Raw genomic sequence first — 19,910 nt, 5'->3', positions numbered from 1 at the left:
TAAACTCGTCGTTGTTTTTAGTTAAAAATGAACTCGCGCTGCACCCACTTTGCACAGAGCTTTCTCAGGCCCAAATATTCGTGAATGATATGATGTACAGGTTCAATTCATAATTTTAGAGTGTCGGATATTTCATTCAATTTCAATTTTCGGTCATTCAAAATCATTTTGTGGATTTTTTAAATATTTTCGTCGGTAACAAACTCTTTTGGGCGTCCACTACGTTCACCGTCTTCGGTGCTCATTTCACCACGTCTAAACTTAGCATACCAATCGTTGATGGTTAATTTTCCTGGAACAGTGTCCGGAAACTCGGCATCAAGCGAATTTTTTGCTTCAACTGTATTTTTTCCCTTCACAAAACAATATTTTATCAACACAAAATTGCTTTTTATGCATTTTTTTTTCACAATAACAAAAGTTGCTTCACTCAAAATGCTATAATTCACAAACTAATGATCCAACAGCTGTCAAATTTATATATGCATCTTTTGAGGGTTAGGGATAACTAAGAAACATATGGATTTATTTCTAGTCGTGCCATCTATGTGTCAGGGACTTTTCAATTGACCTGTTATTATGAAGTATTTAAAATTGTCATTTATAAATATATAAATGAAATGTTTAATTGTGTTTAAACAGGACACAGATTCAAAAGCATCAAACCATTTGATCTTGTGTAGGGTTGTGTAGCGTTGTGTGGTGTTGTGTAGACATGTATAAACATTATTTCACCAGAGACTGAGATAGGGCCGATGGGTCCTCCTAGTTATATACCTAGATTTACGTTATCATAAAGACAAATTGTAGGTTACTCGGAAACTATTAGTAACAATGTAATAATTAAATAATAAAGAAAATATTTATATTATAATGTTATTATATATCGAAGCTAAAATAAATTAAAATGACGTGTCTTCACTGTTACTTCGAATACACTCTATATAAACTTCAGGCAACCTTTTATAAAAATCTTCATTAGATGCCAAGGCACCATATTAACAATCGCGACACGCCACTGCTTATTGATGTATGTTTATTTCACTCGCTCTCTCCGTTATCAGGTTTCCGACATTCTACTGTGTATATATGATACGTGTTTAGCAGACAGGTCGAATTTAAAATGAGTTTATTAGCGTCGCCGTTAGGGTTTCTCCACGACCTGGTGGCGGATCTTTGCCGCTGATTTCGACAACAACGCCATGTCCGATCCCACGATCCAGACCTTCTGTTGTCACCACGGAAATGGCACCAACGTGGCCCTGACCATCATGAGGGAGTTGAACACCGACCTGTACAATTCGGTGTGTTTATTTTCGTCCTCTTTGGGCATCTTGGGGGCTATATATCAGGTAAAACTTTTTAAAACATTTTCTTATTGTTGTTTCATGGTATTTTTAAATGTGGTAAAGTGGTAAACATAGTATATTGTTCTTTGCATGAAGTATTGACATTGGTTAGAAATTCTTTGCATATTTGACTAGATTCCCTTGCAGATTAATACAAATGTGTAGAACAATTAGTGTACTGTATTAGTGTGTGTGCTTTGTCGTGAAAAAATCGGTACAAAATATTCGTCGCTGTCCATCGATAGTCGCTACTTTTTCCAATATTTCAGGCAATCTAAGGATTTCATCTCGAAAAACCGATGTATCTTTTCAGACTATCTTCTAGTCGACCCATTTTTTGGACACTGCCCTAGGAAAATCAACCATCAACGATTGGTATGCTAGGTTTAGATGTGATGAAATGAGCACCGAAGACGGTGAACGCAGTGGACGCCCAAAAGAGGTTGTTACCAACGAAAACATTAAAAAAAAACACAAAATGATTTTGAATGACCGTAAATTGAAATTGTATTAAATAGCAGACAATTTAAAGATATCAACTGAACCTGTATGTCATATAATTCACGAATATTTGGGTATAAGAAAGCTCTGTACAAAGTGGGTGCCGCGCGAGCTCACTTTTGACTAAAAATAACGACGAGTTGATGATTCGGATCAGTGTTTGAAGATGATCAAGCGTAATAAACCCGAGTTTTTGCGTCGATATATGACAATGGATGAAACATGGGTCACTCATTTCACTCCGAAGTCCAATCGACAGTCATCCGAGTGGACTGCACACGATGAACCTGCTCCAAAGCGTGGGGAAACGCAACAGTCGGCTGGCAAGGACCATCAACAGCAACTATTACATAGCGTTCAAGCTAATTGGACCGTTTGAAGGACGAAATCCCCAAAAAAACGGCCGCATTTGAAGAAAAAGGAAGTGCTGCTTCGCGAAGACAATTCACCGTGTCATAAGTCAGTGAAAACGATGGCATAAATCCACGAATTGGGCTTTGAATTGCTTCTTCATCCACCGTATTTTTTCCAGATCTGGCACCCAGCGACTATTTCCTGTACTTAGATCTCAAAAGATATCTCGCTGGGAACAAATTTTTGTCGAATGAAGAAGTGATCGACGAAACTGAGGTCTAATTTGAAGCAAAGGACCAATCGTACTACAAAAATGGCATCGAAAAGTTGGAGGGTCGCTATAATCGGTGTATCACCCTTGAAGGGAATTATGTTGAATTAAAAAAAAATAATTTTGCCAAAAGAATGTGTTTTACTATGGTAGGCCGGGAACTTTTCGATTGACCTGTTATTCCCATGATTTTTACGATATAATACGATGTCATAGATTTCCCAATTTTGCGGTTGAATCGGCATTTCATACATAACCAAACGCCGGTCAAATTCGCGGCTTCAAATCATACCACACAAAATATCCAGGGTTTTGGATCATTTCCAAGTTCTTCAAATGATTGGAAATGATTTCCTGTGTCACTTCGAATAGTTCAAGAAATCCTCGTCATTAATTTTTTTTTTGGCTGTACAGAATGCTTTCATCAGATTTTTTCCTGAATAGAACTTTGTGTAAACATATATTTTTGTTTTCAGATTTTACCAAGAAGACAGTTCACCACCAGTCACAGGTGGTTCTCCTTTCCTGCGGAGCGTGGACGGCGAATCATCGTTTGGTTAGCAGTAGCAGATCTGCTAGCGGCATTAGGTACTTATATTTTCCAAATTTAGGTGAATGAAACGTAATTCATGTTGTTGCTATTTATTATAAATGTATTAAAATAATTATCGCATATATGGAAATATATGTTAATGTCATATTAGTGATGATGCAAGTCACTAGCGAGCTGTATCAATTCCCGTTTATTACCAGATGGTTTAATAAGTTTCTAAGGTGTTATCTATTTCTCAATAGTTGAGGATCCTCATTTCTTTTGTTGTCAGTTCAAAAAAATGGAAAAACGCGAAGGTTTACATCTGCTAAAAGTTCGAAAACAATCAAAACTAAACAATCTCTAGAAATACTCGAGTTAGTAGAGATGTTTGGCAAATCGGATATTGTACCAAATACTTCATTGGCATTCCAGAACTTTATTTCTTGGTGATGATCCAATAATGGATGAACTGCAAACGGCAATAATATAATTGAAATGTCAAAAGACCGCAGGAGTCGGCAACAGAAATGGACCAATGCCGATTGGAGAGATATCGTTTTAACGTTCTGCTTACGAAAATTTAGCGATCGGAGAGTGTACCATCATCATTAAAGAGAGGAATAATTGTTTATTGTTTATTATGTGGCACACTGGACTGCAGTTTAAATTGAAAAAGCTATTGCATCACACGCACTATCAACTACTGAAATCATACCTCACAGGCAGGTATTTAACAGGATTACGAATAAAATATGTGTTTTATCTTTTGTATCGACCTCAAGAAACGCTACTGTTGCAACATATGCTGACGATACAGCGGTTTTATCATCACACGAGGATCCAATATCAGCCTCAAGAAACCTTCATCTTCATCTAAACAGAGTCGAATTGTGGTTGAAAACATAGCGTAGAAAATGAGAAAAAATCTACTCATGTAACATTCTCCCTTGGTAGAAGAAGGTACCCCCAGTAAAAATGAATAATGTTTAACTCCCGCAAGCAGACAATATCTGGTAATGCATTTTGATTGATGCTTAAGATGCAAAAATATATAGTGACAAAATGTAAACAGCTTGGGTTTAAACTAAACCAAATGTACTGGCTGATATATAAGTCAATATTTAGGTTCATTTGGAGGGGTACTATTAGCAAATTAGACATAACTGTCCTTCAGAGGTTAAAGAAAAAAGTATTGCGAGCCATCGTCGATGCCCCATGTTACTTTTCCAACAAACTAATTCAGCGTGCTATCCCCTTAGAACCCATAACGAGTTTGCCAAACAGTTAAATCTGTGCGATAATAGGGAAGTGCGTGGGCTCAACGGCATAGTACCATACCAACTGTTTAATAGACACATAGAGTGAGACATAATAAATTCGAGAATAAGTTAAAATAGTCTTTAGAATTAGTTAAGATAATAATAAGCATGAGTTATAGAGTAGTCTCTAGTCTATAGAATAAGATTCAGAGTATAATTTTGTACAGCAGATCACTTACCGAACCGATTTTCTACATGTCAGGAGAGTAATATTGTATAACGGAAATCATAAAAAAATACTTATTGCCCACGGGCGGATTGTTGAAGTTCTAAGAGACTAATAGAAAAAACAATATTAAATACTTCACACAATATTTGCCAAATACTTTGAAAGCTTCTTTACTAAAATGAATTCCAGATTTATCTGTGTTGGCGACTGGAACTCCAGCATAAGCACTGGAGCTCCCGACTTATTAAGCCAAGCGGAAGTCAAATTTTATGACTAAGAAAAATAATGAAGCTTGAATGGCTCTCTAATAGCAAACCTATTTCCAACTGACAGAAAAAAGATTCCTGATATAATGAATTTTTTATTACATAAATGTTGCCAGGAATTTTACAAAAATGGAAAGATATATGTAACATCAGTACAACGGTGATACTCACTGATCCCCCCACTCCAATATATCATACGAAAAACACAAACTGGGAAATAAATCAGAGCGTCATTTACACAGAAAGAAAGTTACATATAAATCTATTTACGGTCGAAAACTTGGAAAACGCCGTTGAGGAATTAAACATTATCCCTGGAACCTGAAACACAATATTTCTATAAGAACATTAACGACAAAATTAAAGAAAAAATCCACTCCATATCCCGTAAACAAAATTTTGTTTAATAAATGTTCGAAAGAACTGAATAATCTCATAGAAATGTTCACGACCGGTCAACGATGAATACCAATGGTGGACACGAATTTTTATGGAAAGCAACTACAACCATTTAGAAATCTAAAACCGAAATACCTCTTTATTAGAGACAACATAGGAGGGTGGGAAAGTTCAAATAGAGATGACTCAAGAATATTTGATCCTGTTTTACGTTGTATTACTTTTAAAATATACTAATCACCATTTATTTAAACATATACTACAATTCACGGGGTTTTTAGGTGTGTTTTTTAGGTCAGTGATGTGGATCACTAACAAAAATATCATGCCGTCTTCCAACGATGATTCCAGCGTGTTGTTCTGCTCGATATCTTCGGTGAGTTGACTCTGTCATGATTTTATTTGGATATAATCAATACAGATTCAACTTTCAGGCGCTCATCCAATATTTTTATATAGCCACGTGCATTTGGACGCTGGTCTATGCCATCGATATGCGTTTGATATTACGCCAATTGGAGTACAAGATCAGGAACTACCATATGGTGGCGTGGATAGTACCGGCGTTCCTCACTGCGATTGGGCTTGGTCTTTTATATTACCCCAACGCGGAGTAAGTGAATATTATTTGCTCTTGATAAACTTTCAGCCAAATATAGTTTTTTGTTTGAAGTATCATTATAACATTTTTAAAAGGTATGTTTCTGATGATCCAGGATGCAGAAACGAGATTCGATGATGTCTTCGTAATTAGACTACACTATTTTTATTATAGTAACTGTAATAACTAATAGTAAAAATAACCACAGCAAAAGTAACTATAGTATATTCAAAGTTTTTTTTGTACATACGTCATCAAGACGTTTAATGTATTGCTGCCGCAATTTTATACATTCGTCTTAGAATTAGACACTATTTTCCTTCTCATTTTATTTTAGTTAAAAAGAGACACAATGCAGTCTGATTAGTTAGAACGCGTAAATGAATGAGCCGTCAAAGTCGTCCGGTTGTCAAACGTATGCAAAATCCTTGAAAGTAATTGTGATAAGAGGTTATAACTCTAACCTATAAACTATTGTGGCTGTATAATTAACTGTAGTTTTTAGACGTACTATAATGTTAAAATATATTAAAATTGATAACATTTTTATTCAATTATTTGATTTAGATTAGAATTTTGTTGTACGTCAAAGTCAAACTGAACTAAAACTCAGAGTTGATGCGGCAACATTGCGACGTTTTGATGTCATAAATTTAAATGACATATGTACAAAATAACTTTGCACGGACTATATATATTCAGTATTTTTTATAGTAACGATGGTCGATGAAACTTGTTTTGTCTATTAACATCATTATTCGGTCCTAACACATGGACTGAAAAGTCCCGGGTGGAACAAAGAAAAGGTATTTTGTTTTGTTCAAAATTGGCTTTACTCATCAACGTAATCTCCATCAAGAGCCACACAATCATTCCAGCGCCGCTCTAACATTTTAATACAACTTTTGTAGAATGATTTATATTGTATCTCAAAACAGGTCTCAGTTTCAGCGATAACCTTTTCATTCGAGCGAAATTTCTTACTGGTGAGCATTGTTTTAGGTCTGCGAGCAGCTAGGAGGCAAATCTGGCAAATACGGTAGATGTGGGAGCAATTCGACGTTCAATTCATGTGGGACATTGTTTTGTTTGACTTGTGGCACGGGGTGTGATCTTGATGAAACAAAATTTTTATCTTTACCATATACGATCGTTTCTTTGCAATTTCGGGCTTCAAACGCTCTAATAACGTTATATAATATTCACTATTGGTAGTATTTCCCATCTCAAGATAGGCGATGAATATTACACCACACAGATCCCAAAATATCGAGGTCATAATCTTTCTAGCCCATTCTTCGGGCGCATTGGACGAGGCTCACCAATTGTTGTCCACTCAGATGACGGTCGTTTTTATTCCGTTATTTATCGAGCTTTCTCATAGTGAAATTCTCCTGCAATATAAAACCAACATGTTCTTTTGCTATCTTTGCAATGTTTTCTGATGGAACCGAGTCCTTATAACACTTTTCAAGGCATTGCTTCGCTTGATCGGTATTTTTTTCCCATCAAGAAGTAGTGTACAATTAAAACACAAAATTGTTTTTGATCTATCATTTCGAAAATAACAAAAGCAGCGTCACTCTTAGCACAATAACTCACAAACTTATGAGTAGAATATCATGAAATTCTAACAGGTCTCTTTTGAAGGTTAGCACTAATTGAAAAAGCGGTGCACGCAATAAAACTAGCGCCATATATGCGTTAGGCCCGCAACTTTTCAGTCCATATGCTATTTTTCAGACCGATCGATGTTCCGTGTCTTTCATTCTTGTTTCTATGTCTTTCTTTTTTCACCCAAAAGGTTGATTTCGTCATAGAAGTACGTGAGGGATTACTCTACTTCTCATTCGACAAGTTTGTCTAAATCACTGTAATCTGCATTTATGAATTTGTTCCTCAGTAGTGCATTGGTCTTAAACTAACTCATTTCTAATACGGTCTCATATAGAAACATGAACAATTTGGCTAAAATAGGGCATTTGAAAGATCTCAAACTTACAGTCAGACTGTAATAAAGTTCAAGTGTCGGAACCATACAGAACGATTGGCGAGATAAGCGTCACAAGGAGGAGGATTTTAATTAGCGTTGAGAACTATCGGCTGAAAACAGTCGAAACAGTCGATAGTTAATAAAATAGTCAAATGCACGGTTCGACTGTTTTTTCAGTTCGTGATGTCAGACGAAGATATACGAATCATTTCCTGTATAAATTGTGAGAGAGGCAAGGACGGAAATAATTGCTTGGGGAAATTAATTTTATATGTGTTTATATTTTCCAACGATAGTATAAGCAAGACGGAGATGTATAAATTCCTTCACGAACTAATAAAGAAAAGGAAAAAAATAGTTAATGAATAATATTATAATGATAATACATAATATGCAATATAATATAATTATATAATATAATTTAATTTTAAACGAAGTAGAATTACTTTTATATTTGCATGTTCTGTAAATCTGTAAAAATAAATAACATTTTATTGTATTTTAATGTGTTAATTACTATTTTTAAATAATATACTATAATAAATATAGACAATACAATAGAACTTAGAAAACTTAGAACATAGAAAAAAAACTAATCCATGGCATAATTAAAAATGATTTGAATGAAAGGATATAAATGCTTTATTTATTATTGAACGGAAATATGTCTTAACAAAAATGGAGAGAGTAATTGAAATAATTTGCCATAAACACAGTCAAAATATTTTACTATTGACCATTCCGAATTTTAATGTTTTTACCTTATTACATTAATAATCTTGAAAAATATCGTACTAAAATGGTATAATATTAATATACAATAGATTGTTATTTATAAGCAAACTACCAAAAAAATCATAAAACTATATATATTACATATAAATCTATGTAGGCATAAATTGGGTACATTTTTGTCAAGGTCAAATAGAACCAGAAATAGTAACTAAAAGTACGACTGAAACAGTCGATAGTAAATAGTAACAAAATCAGTCGGACCGAAAATAGCGACTGAAAACAGTCGAAAGTAAAAAGTAGTTAATTACTAAACAGTCGATAGTCAATTTCAGTCGATAGTTCCCAACACTAATTTTAATCTTCATTCACAGTCGAACATGGATCCTCCTCCTTTTTTGAAGTCAAGAAGTAACATATTTAAATAATTTAAAGTGTTTTAAAACATTTTACATTTGACCCTTTTCAGTTGTCACGCATCCCTAACAACGGATATTGTACTCTTTCGATTCCTACCCAACTACGCAGCCACTTACCTACCGTTGCTGATTGTGATGATCACCAATCCGATTTTGTACCACGACTCGGTGGGCGATATGAAGAAAATCATCACCAGCGTCTCGGGCCAGTTGACTAGTCGCGAGAGGCACATCGTCGAGGCCATTCATATCAAGTTCTGCATCATCATATTGGTGTTTTATCTGTGCTGGATACCGAATCTGATCAACGGCATTCTGGTGTGGACGCTGTGGGTGGAGTTTCCTCGAGATGTCATCATCATTATATGGTATATTATGGTAAGTGTGAACATGGCACACTATAATTAAATAATTCAACAATTTGCCCGTGGGCAATAAGTGTTATTATATGATTTCCGTTAAAATCTAAATCTTACTCTAGATACTATTCGAACTTATTCTAGAGATTATTAAATCTCACTCTGTATTAATTTGTTTATTAATCAGTTCGTATGGTTGTTTGCGTTTGAGCCTACCTACTTCACTGTCATCGCGCACATTTAACTGTTTGGCGAGTGCACTAATAGTCTTTCAGAGTACTTCGCACTAACACTCCGAATCACACTTGTTATGGGTTCTATGGGGATATCGCGCTGAATCAGTTTGTTGGAGACCTAATATGGGGCATCGACAATGACTCGCAACACTTTATTCTGGAACCTCTGGAGTATATCTATGTTAGATTTGCTAGTAGTCCCCCATAGTTCAATATCATAATCGTCCTGTTGCTTGGACGATTCAGCTTATTACTCCGGCGATACATGCCTTGTTCTTTTCAAGTACGAGGGTCACTATTTATATTTCGGTACTTGGAAACACTTGATGTGAGTCCATCTGATGGTTTCACCGTAAAGTTTGACATTTTTGACGATATACGTACTCAGAACATTTTATCGCACGAACGCTATTTGTTTATTTTTAATTTAGTTGAAAGTTTCGTCTCGGCAAAAACTGAATCGTGAACATTTTCGTGCGATGATTTTTTACGATTTTCGAGGTGGATTATCACAACAAGAGTGTATCAATCAACTTAATTTGACTTTTGGCGATGAATCATGAATATATTCATATGAGCCCGAAAGTAAGCAGCAGTCGACTGTATGGGTGTTCCAAGATGAACCAAATCCAACAAAAGTTGTTCGCACACGAAGCACTTCAAAGAGAATGGTGGTCTGTTTCTTCGGGAAAACTGGTCATATTGCAACAGTGGCTCTGGAGGGCCGTAGAACAGTAAATTCTAATTGGTACATAACCATTTGTTTGCCAGAAGTCTTCGGTGAAATAACGGAAACACATCGGCTCAAACAAGAGACTATTTGCGCACTCAAAACATCGAATTGATGGGTCATCCACCGTACAGTCTTGATTTGGCACCCAATGACTTCTTTTTGTTCTCATCCGTGAAGAATAAACTGCGTGGTCAGCGATTTCAATCGCCTGAAGAAGCTATTAAAGAGTTCAAAAATCATGTTTTGAAGATACTTCATTCGGAACGGAATAAATGCTTTGAAAATTGGTTTAAGCGTATGTAAAAGTGTATAGATCATCGTGGCGAATACTTTGAAAAACAATAAAAATATATTCGCATATTCGCAGCTTAACTATTTGTATTTTTTCCTATTCCTGAAATATAAACAGTGGCACTAGTAGATTACTGGTCCTAAATGCTAAAACTCCTGCATTTCCTTTAACTAGGTTTCTTTGACACGTTGTTATTGTAAGTCCGTTCGTTGTAATATTGAAACAATATGGCTCTGCAGAGAGAACTATATCACGAAGAAGACTAAACGCCTCAAAGTGTGTATCAGCAATATTGCGCTATCATTAGCGAATATGAGATCGGTCAAAGAGTGCAGAGTTTTCATTTTCAAGTTTTACGATATCCAATTTCTTATTTTGAATTCTCTCGTATTTGTTTCTATTTTGTTGTGCTCTCGTTTCTTTCTAAAATGACGGAAAAACGTCATTTTTTTCTCTTTTAAATACCTTATTAAGTTCGAATATTTTGTTCATTTTCCAACTTTGTACAAGAATTAAACTTTTTATTTATTGGAGAGAATATATCCTGCTATAATGATTTGATAAGTTGATAAAAACGTTTCCTACATTGTTACAGGCTCTCACCAATCCATTGCAAGCCTTCCTGAACGCCATAGTGTACCGTAGATGGAATGCTGGTTCTGAACGGATTATTTTACCGTGGAAGCACTACGATGATCTCGAGTATAATCCCAGGTTGCCCTCCAGTCCCAAACTGTCAAAGGGATCATCGAAGGATGAGAGATATCCCCTTTTACCTGGAGGACCAGTGAAAAGTATCAATGGTTATCAGAGCTTACCATAGTCATTCATTTTTTTATTTATACATTGTTTTTAATTAATTAAATTATTTCTGTAAATATATGTTGAAATTATTTTTGTAAATATATGTTAAAAATTAAGTTTGTATTAGGAGTGTTTTTGTTAAGAATGCTATGTTTTTTGTAGAATAATGACTTCTAATTATGCGATGTATATTGGAATTAAAAAAATCGATTTTTTAGTGATATTGAACCCAAAGGAAGCTATTCTGGCTGAGAGGCTGTCAGGGTTAAGACTGTAAAAATTCGTAAAAAAGCTGAATTTGTCTAATATACTAGTTTACGATATCGCGAGTTATATTTGAACCTAACATATGACACGAACTGATTCATATTATTGGTTTATAGTCTCCTCAATGCTTTAGCATTTTTAGTAAGAATTATTAACGGCAACCGAGATTAAATATCCTGCGACAGTTGTAAGTTCCAAAAAATTCCAAAACAATAAGCCAATCAACAGTTACAATGTTTAGAACTACAAAAAATCATTAAATAGATCCACAACCAACCTACACAACAAACATCGAGACAAAATAAACATCTGGACAAACAAATAAATAATAACATTTTGTATAGACAAAAGTCATCCAAAAATAAGACTACGTGCAAGTTAAAAATGGACTTTAACATGCAGACCGATGTCTTTGAGGAAATCAAACAATTTGGCCAGCTTTTGGGGCAAGAATACGTCCTTCAATTAATCAGGTAAGTCATGTATCCTTTTACCAGTTAATACGTTTCTGCATTTCACCAAAACATGGGAGACTGATATTGGTTCCTCACAATTGGGACACAGAGGTCTGTCTGACCAATTCACTAGTGACCAATCAATAGCCTGTTTAATTTCACCTGCAAGTTCCTTAAAGAGATAGTAGGGGAAAAGAACTCCTTTTCAATGGACCAAAGCTTGTTCTCATCAGCCTGACCTTAAGTTTACAGTACTGAGTTCTTACGTTATCGAGGGCCTGCTGTATTTATCTCACTTGTGCGTAAATCCAAGTACAACAGAAGAGTAGTAAAAACGTTTTCGGTTTAGTGTATTGGTAAGCCCAGAGGCAGTCCAACATGTTACTTCAGGGCAAGTATCCGCAACCAGGCATGCAGCGTGCATTTCACCGCCTGGTTTTAGGTTAGAACAAAAAGAAATCGCAATTCCCTAATATAATCATTAATCAGTCTATTTTGAATTGTAAGAATTTCAGCTAATTTGATATCTGGTGGAAATTTTTCTTGTTTAAGAACTGGTAGTAACTGATATGATAAAGTCATCCAAAAATAAGACTACGTGCAAGTTAAAAATATACTTTAAAATGCAGACCGATGTCTTTGAGGAAATCAAACAATTTGGGCAGCTTTTGAGGCAAGAATACGTCCTTCAATTAATCAGGTAAGTCATGTATCCTTTTACCAGTTAATACGTTTCTGCATTTCACCAAAACAGGGGAGACGGATATTGGTTCCTCACAATTGGGACACAGAGCCTGGTGTATTTATTAATGTACATTTTAGTGGAGAAATATAGACTAAAACATAAAAATAGGTGAATAAAGTAATGAAAATTTGCAGAAAATGAAACTAAGGAAAATAGAAGAAACTATGAACTATTCGTAGTAATTTGGTATATATTTTAAAATGGTTGATACGTTTTAAGGTATTGAACAATTAATACAATAAAATTAATCTGAATTATTTACGTTGTAGGGCTAAATTTTGAAAATTCAATAGTTCATTTAATGATTGTGAATATATTCTTTAATATACATTTTTAAATTGTAAGTACCTAATTGTATTTATTATTATACTAATTATTTATTCATTAAATAAAATTAAACTTGGCTACTAAAGTAAGTGATCAAATATATTGTCTAGACATTTTTATAATGATTAAATAAAAATGATATTTAAAATATTGCCAAAACATATATAACTTCAAAATTATTTTCCTTAGAATGAGTTAATGGTGAAACAAGATTAAGTTAATCAATTGCTGCGATCACTAGTTCTGATTAACTATATTTGAAAACAGATAGGGATATTTCGTATTAAGGAACGAGATAAAACAACAACGTTTAATAATAATAATTATTTATTTATTTATACATTAAACAATAGATATATTATGCAATACTTAATACAATAATTACGATTTGGCCTCCAAACCCCATAAAATTTTACATTTTTTTGACATCATTAGGATCTAAGTGAGTACGACGTTTAACTGGTTGCCTAACGGTCCGCGTCCACCCGCCCGCCGGACCAGCAAAGGTGTGTGCTATATACAAAATAGTGATTCCCCGACTCCGTAAGTAGTTATGTTAATATCACAGGTAGTAACAAAAGAAGTACAAGATCTATTTACATTATTAGTGTCGTCCGAATCAGATCGAACCGGCGGTTCAATCGAATTCGGATCGATTTTTACACACGTTCGTCCGGTCTGTTCGTCTAACGTTGACTTTTCTCCCGTTCTGTTGATATGTACACGAAATTAAGGTCGAAATTTTTCCGTTCGGCTTCTCCCGTGGCGTGTCGAACGAACAGACCGGATCCAGATCAGTTCATGGGATTCTACGGGCTCATTTTATAGAGTACCATGAACTGATGTCGTTAACGTTTTGATTTTTTTTACCCTGTGGTATGTTTATTCATTTTGTTGCGTCGTCCGTGTTTGGAATACTGTAATATTGATGACTTCAGCCGGCGGGAGCTTGGTTGTATCTAACGAAACGGTTTTGAGACAAATTTGGCGAAGGCGAGAATTGGTGAATGCGCCGGATTGGTTTTTTATTTTTTAATTGAATCTGTTGCTCCTTTAAATAAAATAACACGCTGTGGTAGTTCTGGAAACGTAAAATTGAATCTTTAAGTTATCGCATTCCCTCGTTTTACCAAGAATCTAAAAAATGGTGAAGGCGAAAATTGGCGATGTGCCTTTTCTTTCACTAAATAATTTAGTTTCGTTTAGATAAGACCACACCTCACCACCAGATGTTTCTGTCGAGTAGCGGTGCGCATAATCACCCCACTAACACCGTTCCGAGCGCTGCTGCTGCTGCTTTTACAAGAAGTGTTTTTGTTCTTCGAAGTACACCCAGCGATAGGTGATTATAAACTGGTTGGTTGGGATTGGGTGTTGGGGGTCGTTCCGTTTTTTAACCCTTTGCCGATGTTCTCCTTGCTCTCGTTGGTCAGGTTGATGTTGGTCCGGCTGGTCATGGTCAGTGCTGTGGCCGACGTCGAGGGGTCCCCCTTCACGAGAGGTCCCGCGTCGCACTCGTCCTCGCCATTGGGACAGATAGATGTGTTTCTGGTTGGTCGAAATCTGCAATTAATAGAAAGAAAGAAATTTGGTTAGAACTTGTTTATTAATATCATTAAAAGCATGCGTGCATTTTTATCAGCGATGTCTATTGGTAGTGAGTAACTAAATACTAGTTGGTTAGTAAGAAACTATTAAATTTGATGGTTCGAAAAATACGGATTGATACGTCTTGATTGTAATATTTGCCCTTTAGTAAAAACTCCTGAGGTTTGACCAGCATCCCTTTGGTTCAGATGTCAAAAGAATTTGACAAATCATTAGAAGGTTACTACAATTACTACTATGTATTACTACATGTATGTATTACTACTATATTATTACAATTACTACCATTGTTTTGATTTATGTAGAATACCATTACAGCATATCTCTACTGGTAAGCGAACATATTGACCGTCAGATAGAAATAAAATTCCTGATACCATACACTTTTATTTTACAAAATATATTGGCACCAAAAAGTGCAAAGCTGAACTGTTATTATATAACGAGTTATATTATATTATAACAGTTAATATAACTCAAATATTATCAACAAAAAACCCACCTTCTTTGCATAACTCTAAAACCAACTGGCCATTATTTAGAGAGAAACTAGACAGTCTAATATCCCTAAATTTATCTCTCAAAACTGAATGATATACAGAATATCCCAATTAACCCATTCATTGGCTTTCGTTGGTCCGCTCTGTACGCAGCATCTTGTTTCTTCTTCAGTGATAATTATCAATACAGCACCAGCAATTACGATAATATATAATATCGATATTTTTAAGAAAAAATAAAAATAGTGAAATATTAGCCTAACAAATATATCTTTTTTCTAAATCTCTTAAAGATTAACGGTATTTTTGATTAAATAAAAAAAATATCGATATATCGGCCAAAAATATCGATATATTTTTCAAATAAAATCGATATATCGATATTTTTCTGCATCCCTATTAGCAATAATAGCGGCGTCATCAATTCGCGCACCGTTTAGCTCACAAAATATTGAGAATTTATATGGGTATCTTAAATAAGCTCATCCGGGGATACAGTGATTTAGTTATTTAATTTGCCGCTAGGTGTCTCGAGGTATAAATTTGACAGCAAAGCTGAAATTTGACACTTTTTGTTTTCAGAAGCCTATTCTAAAAAATAAGAAGGCGTAGTGTACGTGTGTTTATATTTCGTGGAAATAATCAAAAATTTACTGGATATTTTGGACTTTTTTGGTAATTCTATGCTTCCTATAGCAATGAATTTAAAAAACTTATAAACTTACGTTCTTATCTGTGGTAATTTCACAAAGCCAGAGACTTTTTTTACTTTGTTGGTAAATGATATTGACTGTTCTATTGAATTCCCAGATTATGCACAAAACTTAACAAGCAGTCTGTCCAATATCTTAAATCACCAAGTGCCTGCATTTTTCAAAATGATCAACTGTTTTCAACATTCTGAACGAGACAAAATTAGAAAGATAATAGTTAGATGTAGCTTGTTTTGGTGGATGAGAAAAGTTAATAGAATAGCAAAGGCCAAAAATGAAACATTTTTTATTGTAATATCTAAATATAACGCAGCTTATATGAATGACATACAATTATATACTTACAATAAATATTTGACAAAGAAAATATTAAAAAAAAATTCAAAATCAATAGTCTTCAACATATATATTGTACTCTACTCTATATTTGACAGAGTTATATTTAAGATAATATAAAATGTTCCATATTCTATAGTTTATTAAATTTTGTACATTTAAGAGTATAAGTTTTGTGTTAAATCTGTTATATTACTTTTTAATGTATTTTTAGAACAATATACTACCATTAAACATAAAAAATTCCAAGTATTTTCCTTTGATATAATTTTAATGTAAATTTTACATATATTTAAATAAAATGTATGTTTAAGGTTATATTGTATTTTTATTAATAATATATTTTAAATATCCCGCTATTCAAATTGTCAGTCGCGCCCTCCGGTGGCAAATTAATGCTAAACTTGTTCACAGGTCATATATGGGAGATACACTTCTAATTCCTCTGTGTTTTGTGGTTTATTTGTTAGAAGTTACAGTATAATCGCCGTCGCCGTTAAAAAATACGAATTCACGCCCAACGAACGTTTATTCCTAACGATAAATGCAACAGGTATGTTTCATAGAAGCCCAACGAATGTTCGGTATCCGACGCCGAATTTCATTCGTTGGCCCGGTCTATACGCAGCATTAGAAGAAGATAGTTTCATCTAATTACTACTACTGTTTTGATTTATATAGAATAGAATTTCGTAATACCTTTTACTTTATTTGAATAATTTACTCGTTGATATTGTTATCGAAACAAAATTAATATTTTCAATAAACCAACAACAGCGGAAACGTTTCTATCTGAATGAATACTAACCTTTCGGAGGATTGTTTCGATTTCTTAGGGAAAACGCTGTTCTCCAAGTGAAGCGTTGCGTTGACGTCCTTGTTGGCGGCGCAGGTGCAAGCCTTCAGGAAACTCTTCTTGAAATTATCGCTGAGGAAGGCGTAGAGGATTGGGTTGACGGCTGAATTGGAGTAGCTCAGGCACGAAGCCAGCATGTGTAAGGTAATGTTGAACCTAAATGAAGAATGACCGGTTAGAATCTGTTGTAATCGTTTAAGGCTTTATGGGAGCTTGAAAATATAAAAAAAACACTATAATAATTTTTTCTTTAAAGCCTTTTTGGCATTCAAGGCTGATACGTTCATTGCAACGTATATATATTTTATTGTAAAATGTACAACGTGGGGTAAAGGTACCATTTTGATTGCCTATAACTTTGCTCAAAGAAAAGGTAAGTAAAATTAGTTCTCATAAAAGCTTATTTGGTCTTTATTTATTTATTTTTCGTTATCATTGAAAAATTATATCGGCTAAGTGGTGACCGCGATTTGCTATGCATCTGCATCTGAGGCTGAATTTCTTCAATTTCGTGACAAATATTGTCAAAAAAAGGTTTTTTTTCAGGGCACCAAGGCTATATAGCCCTTAATATAATTATAAAGAAAACGTTATCTAAAAATAAAAGGGCGATTTGATAAATTAGTGACTTCTTGAATTTCCACCATTGCTGCTCTCAATTGCCATCTATTAATGGACCACTGTGATATTTTGAACAAACCGCATCAATTTTCTCTGAAGTAGTTTACTGAGTTTTGTTATGGTAGTACTAGCACAAGTGACCCTGAACGTTTAGGTAATCGAATAGAGGTTTAAATTGGAATTCTATTCATTATTGAATGGTCCAAGAATGAAAGTACAAGAGATAACTGAGGTTATAAGTATCTCAACTGAGCTAACACATCCCATCTTAAATGAATATTTGGATATAAAAAGTACCCTCGTGATGGAGGGTGCCGACCCCCATCATAAGGGTGTTTGGCGATATTCAGCTGTGATTTAAACGATTGATTTGAAGCAAAAACGACCGCATTTGGGACGCTATCGATAATTTTCAACACAGTATTATTCAAATTCGAAGTAATAATCATAACATCATTAGTGATGGTCAGATATAATAAGTCATGAGCTACCAGAAAATAAACTAAGCCTTTAAAGGTGAGGTTGGGTGAATGATATTACAATAAATTATGCAAAAGATCGATTTCATTTGAAAGAGCATCTAGTAGTTACATCACTTTTCTTTTCGAAATATTTTGACGTATTGTGGTAAATTTCCTGAGGATAAACCCTCTTCCGTGTGTTCCTTTTATAAAACACTTTTTAATTAAGTAAAAACTGTTAACTATCAGTAATCTGTTAACAGTTATTTATTCAAGAAATAATTGCAGAACATTCAATGGTGCATTACCTCTTCTAAAATGTTTAATAGCAAGCAATCTAGGAGACACGTCACACACGAAGGAGACTAGAGAATTATTAGAAAACGTATACAAAATGTACTCAATACTAAAACGCATCGAAGTGTTTCTCAGAAAATCAATGGCCGAAGGGTTTTTAACGGCTTATTCGCCGCTATTTGTTGAAAAACAATCTGGCGAACAGAAAACAACGTAGGATGGAAACATAGGTTAAGTTTTTTTTTACAAAAATTGCTGAACGCCTTGACATTTTTATCAGAAGCCGTCACTGCAACCCAATACATAATACTCACGTATCGTTAGCAGTAGCATTGCTGAGCGTCAGCTGCGTGATCCAATACGGTAACCAGCAGATGACGTAGACCGTCACTACGGTAAGAACCAGGTTCGTTACCTTCCTGTGGGACTTCTTCTTCTCCTTGGACTTGTTCTTCGGGCCCACCGTCTTCAGCTTCTTGATCACTTGACAGTAGAAGAACAGGATCAGAGTCAGCGGGATGGCGAAGCTGAATATGAAGGAATAGGTCAGGAAGACCGTGGCGGAGGAGTAGTCCATTTCGTCGGTGGAATTTCCGGACAACGTCAGATTCTCCGGGTCGAAACCACCCCATAAAATCACGCAGGAGCTCTTGTTATCCAAATGGATCTCCTTGGCGTGCTCGATGATGGGCACCATCAGCAAAATGCTGCAGAACCACGCGAAAAACGCGACCACTTTGGATATCATCGGCGTGCGCCATTTGGGTGAGGATATGGGATGACAGACGGCGATGTATCGATCCGCGCTCATGATACAAAGCAGTATCGAGCTGGTGAACTGATTGATGCTGGTGGAGATCATGTAGGCCTTGCAGGCGTGATGCCCGAAGATCCACTGGCCGTTGAGTAAGGTGGCGATCAGAAACGGAATCCCGATGAGGAAGAACTCGTCGGCTATGGCGAGGTTCACGATGTACATGTTGGTGACCGTCTGCATCTTGGAGAATCGGATCACCACGTAGATAACCAGGGTATTCCCGACCAAACCCACTAGGCAGACCACGGTGAACAATATGGTCTGTATGACCTGCATCACCCAGGGGAACATGGTCCGGTATTGTTCATTGAAGGGGTTGAAGTCGGTGAAGTTGTCGGTTTGATTGAAGTCATCCATGGTGAAGCATAGGAAGAAGAACGATACCTAAAAAGGAAAATTATATTAAAATACCAGTTACGGCGATCGATGAAAAATATAGTTTCAGGAGAGTAGCTTTGTCGCTTAATCGAATAAATTATACTAATTTTGATACAGATTAAGATTAATGTTATTTTTTCATTCAAAAGCTTGAAAGGAAACGTGTGTCAGCCTCATAAAAATGACCGAATCCAAGA

The 19,910-nt window shown here is 35.2% G+C and overlaps 2 protein-coding genes and 1 long non-coding RNA gene across 10 annotated transcripts in view; 2 read left to right on the top strand and 1 right to left on the bottom strand.

The window, feature by feature from the left end:
• The first annotated feature begins 1,081 nt into the window (after positions 1 to 1,081).
• Positions 1,082 to 11,455, top strand: LOC143200328 (G-protein coupled receptor 143). 2 transcript variants are annotated; one of them, XM_076410803.1, is made up of 6 exons: positions 1,082 to 1,352; positions 2,952 to 3,063; positions 5,445 to 5,539; positions 5,598 to 5,776; positions 8,959 to 9,286; positions 11,124 to 11,455. In XM_076410803.1, exons 1-6 carry the CDS (start codon positions 1,203 to 1,205, stop codon positions 11,349 to 11,351), a joined length of 1,092 nt encoding a protein of 363 aa, XP_076266918.1. In that variant the 5' UTR covers positions 1,082 to 1,202; the 3' UTR covers positions 11,352 to 11,455. The 2 variants fall into 2 exon arrangements, with proteins under 2 accessions (XP_076266918.1, XP_076266919.1); XM_076410804.1 differs by lacking the exon at positions 1,082 to 1,352 and adding an exon at positions 1,667 to 1,791.
• Positions 11,456 to 12,624: 1,169 nt separating this feature from the next.
• LOC143200352 (uncharacterized) lies at positions 12,625 to 15,957 on the top strand. The gene is made up of 3 exons (XR_013006692.1): positions 12,625 to 12,754; positions 13,562 to 13,669; positions 15,817 to 15,957. It is a non-coding gene; the product is annotated as an uncharacterized LOC143200352 (long non-coding RNA).
• The window catches only part of AstC-R2 (Allatostatin C receptor 2), a 471,654-nt gene continuing 465,179 nt past the window's right edge, over positions 13,436 to 19,910 (bottom strand). For all 7 annotated transcript variants that reach the window (XM_076410786.1, XM_076410789.1, XM_076410787.1 and 4 more), the window contains 3 exons: positions 18,833 to 19,719; positions 17,092 to 17,295; positions 13,436 to 14,689 (listed from right to left, as the gene is read on the bottom strand). In XM_076410786.1, coding sequence (XP_076266901.1) covers positions 14,473 to 14,689; positions 17,092 to 17,295; positions 18,833 to 19,692 — 1,281 coding nt within the window. In that variant the 5' untranslated portion in view covers positions 19,693 to 19,719 and the 3' untranslated portion in view covers positions 13,436 to 14,472. The remainder of the gene's footprint in view (positions 14,690 to 17,091; positions 17,296 to 18,832; positions 19,720 to 19,910) is intronic.

The sequence above is a fragment of the Rhynchophorus ferrugineus genome, unplaced genomic scaffold (assembly GCF_030347505.1).
Source record: "Rhynchophorus ferrugineus isolate W39M unplaced genomic scaffold, kcgeb_rfMv2 rfM7, whole genome shotgun sequence".
Classification (NCBI taxonomy): Eukaryota; Metazoa; Arthropoda; class Insecta; order Coleoptera; family Curculionidae; genus Rhynchophorus; species Rhynchophorus ferrugineus.
The sequence above is the reverse complement of the archived record's forward strand: the minus strand, read 5'-3'. Positions and strand labels throughout refer to the sequence as shown.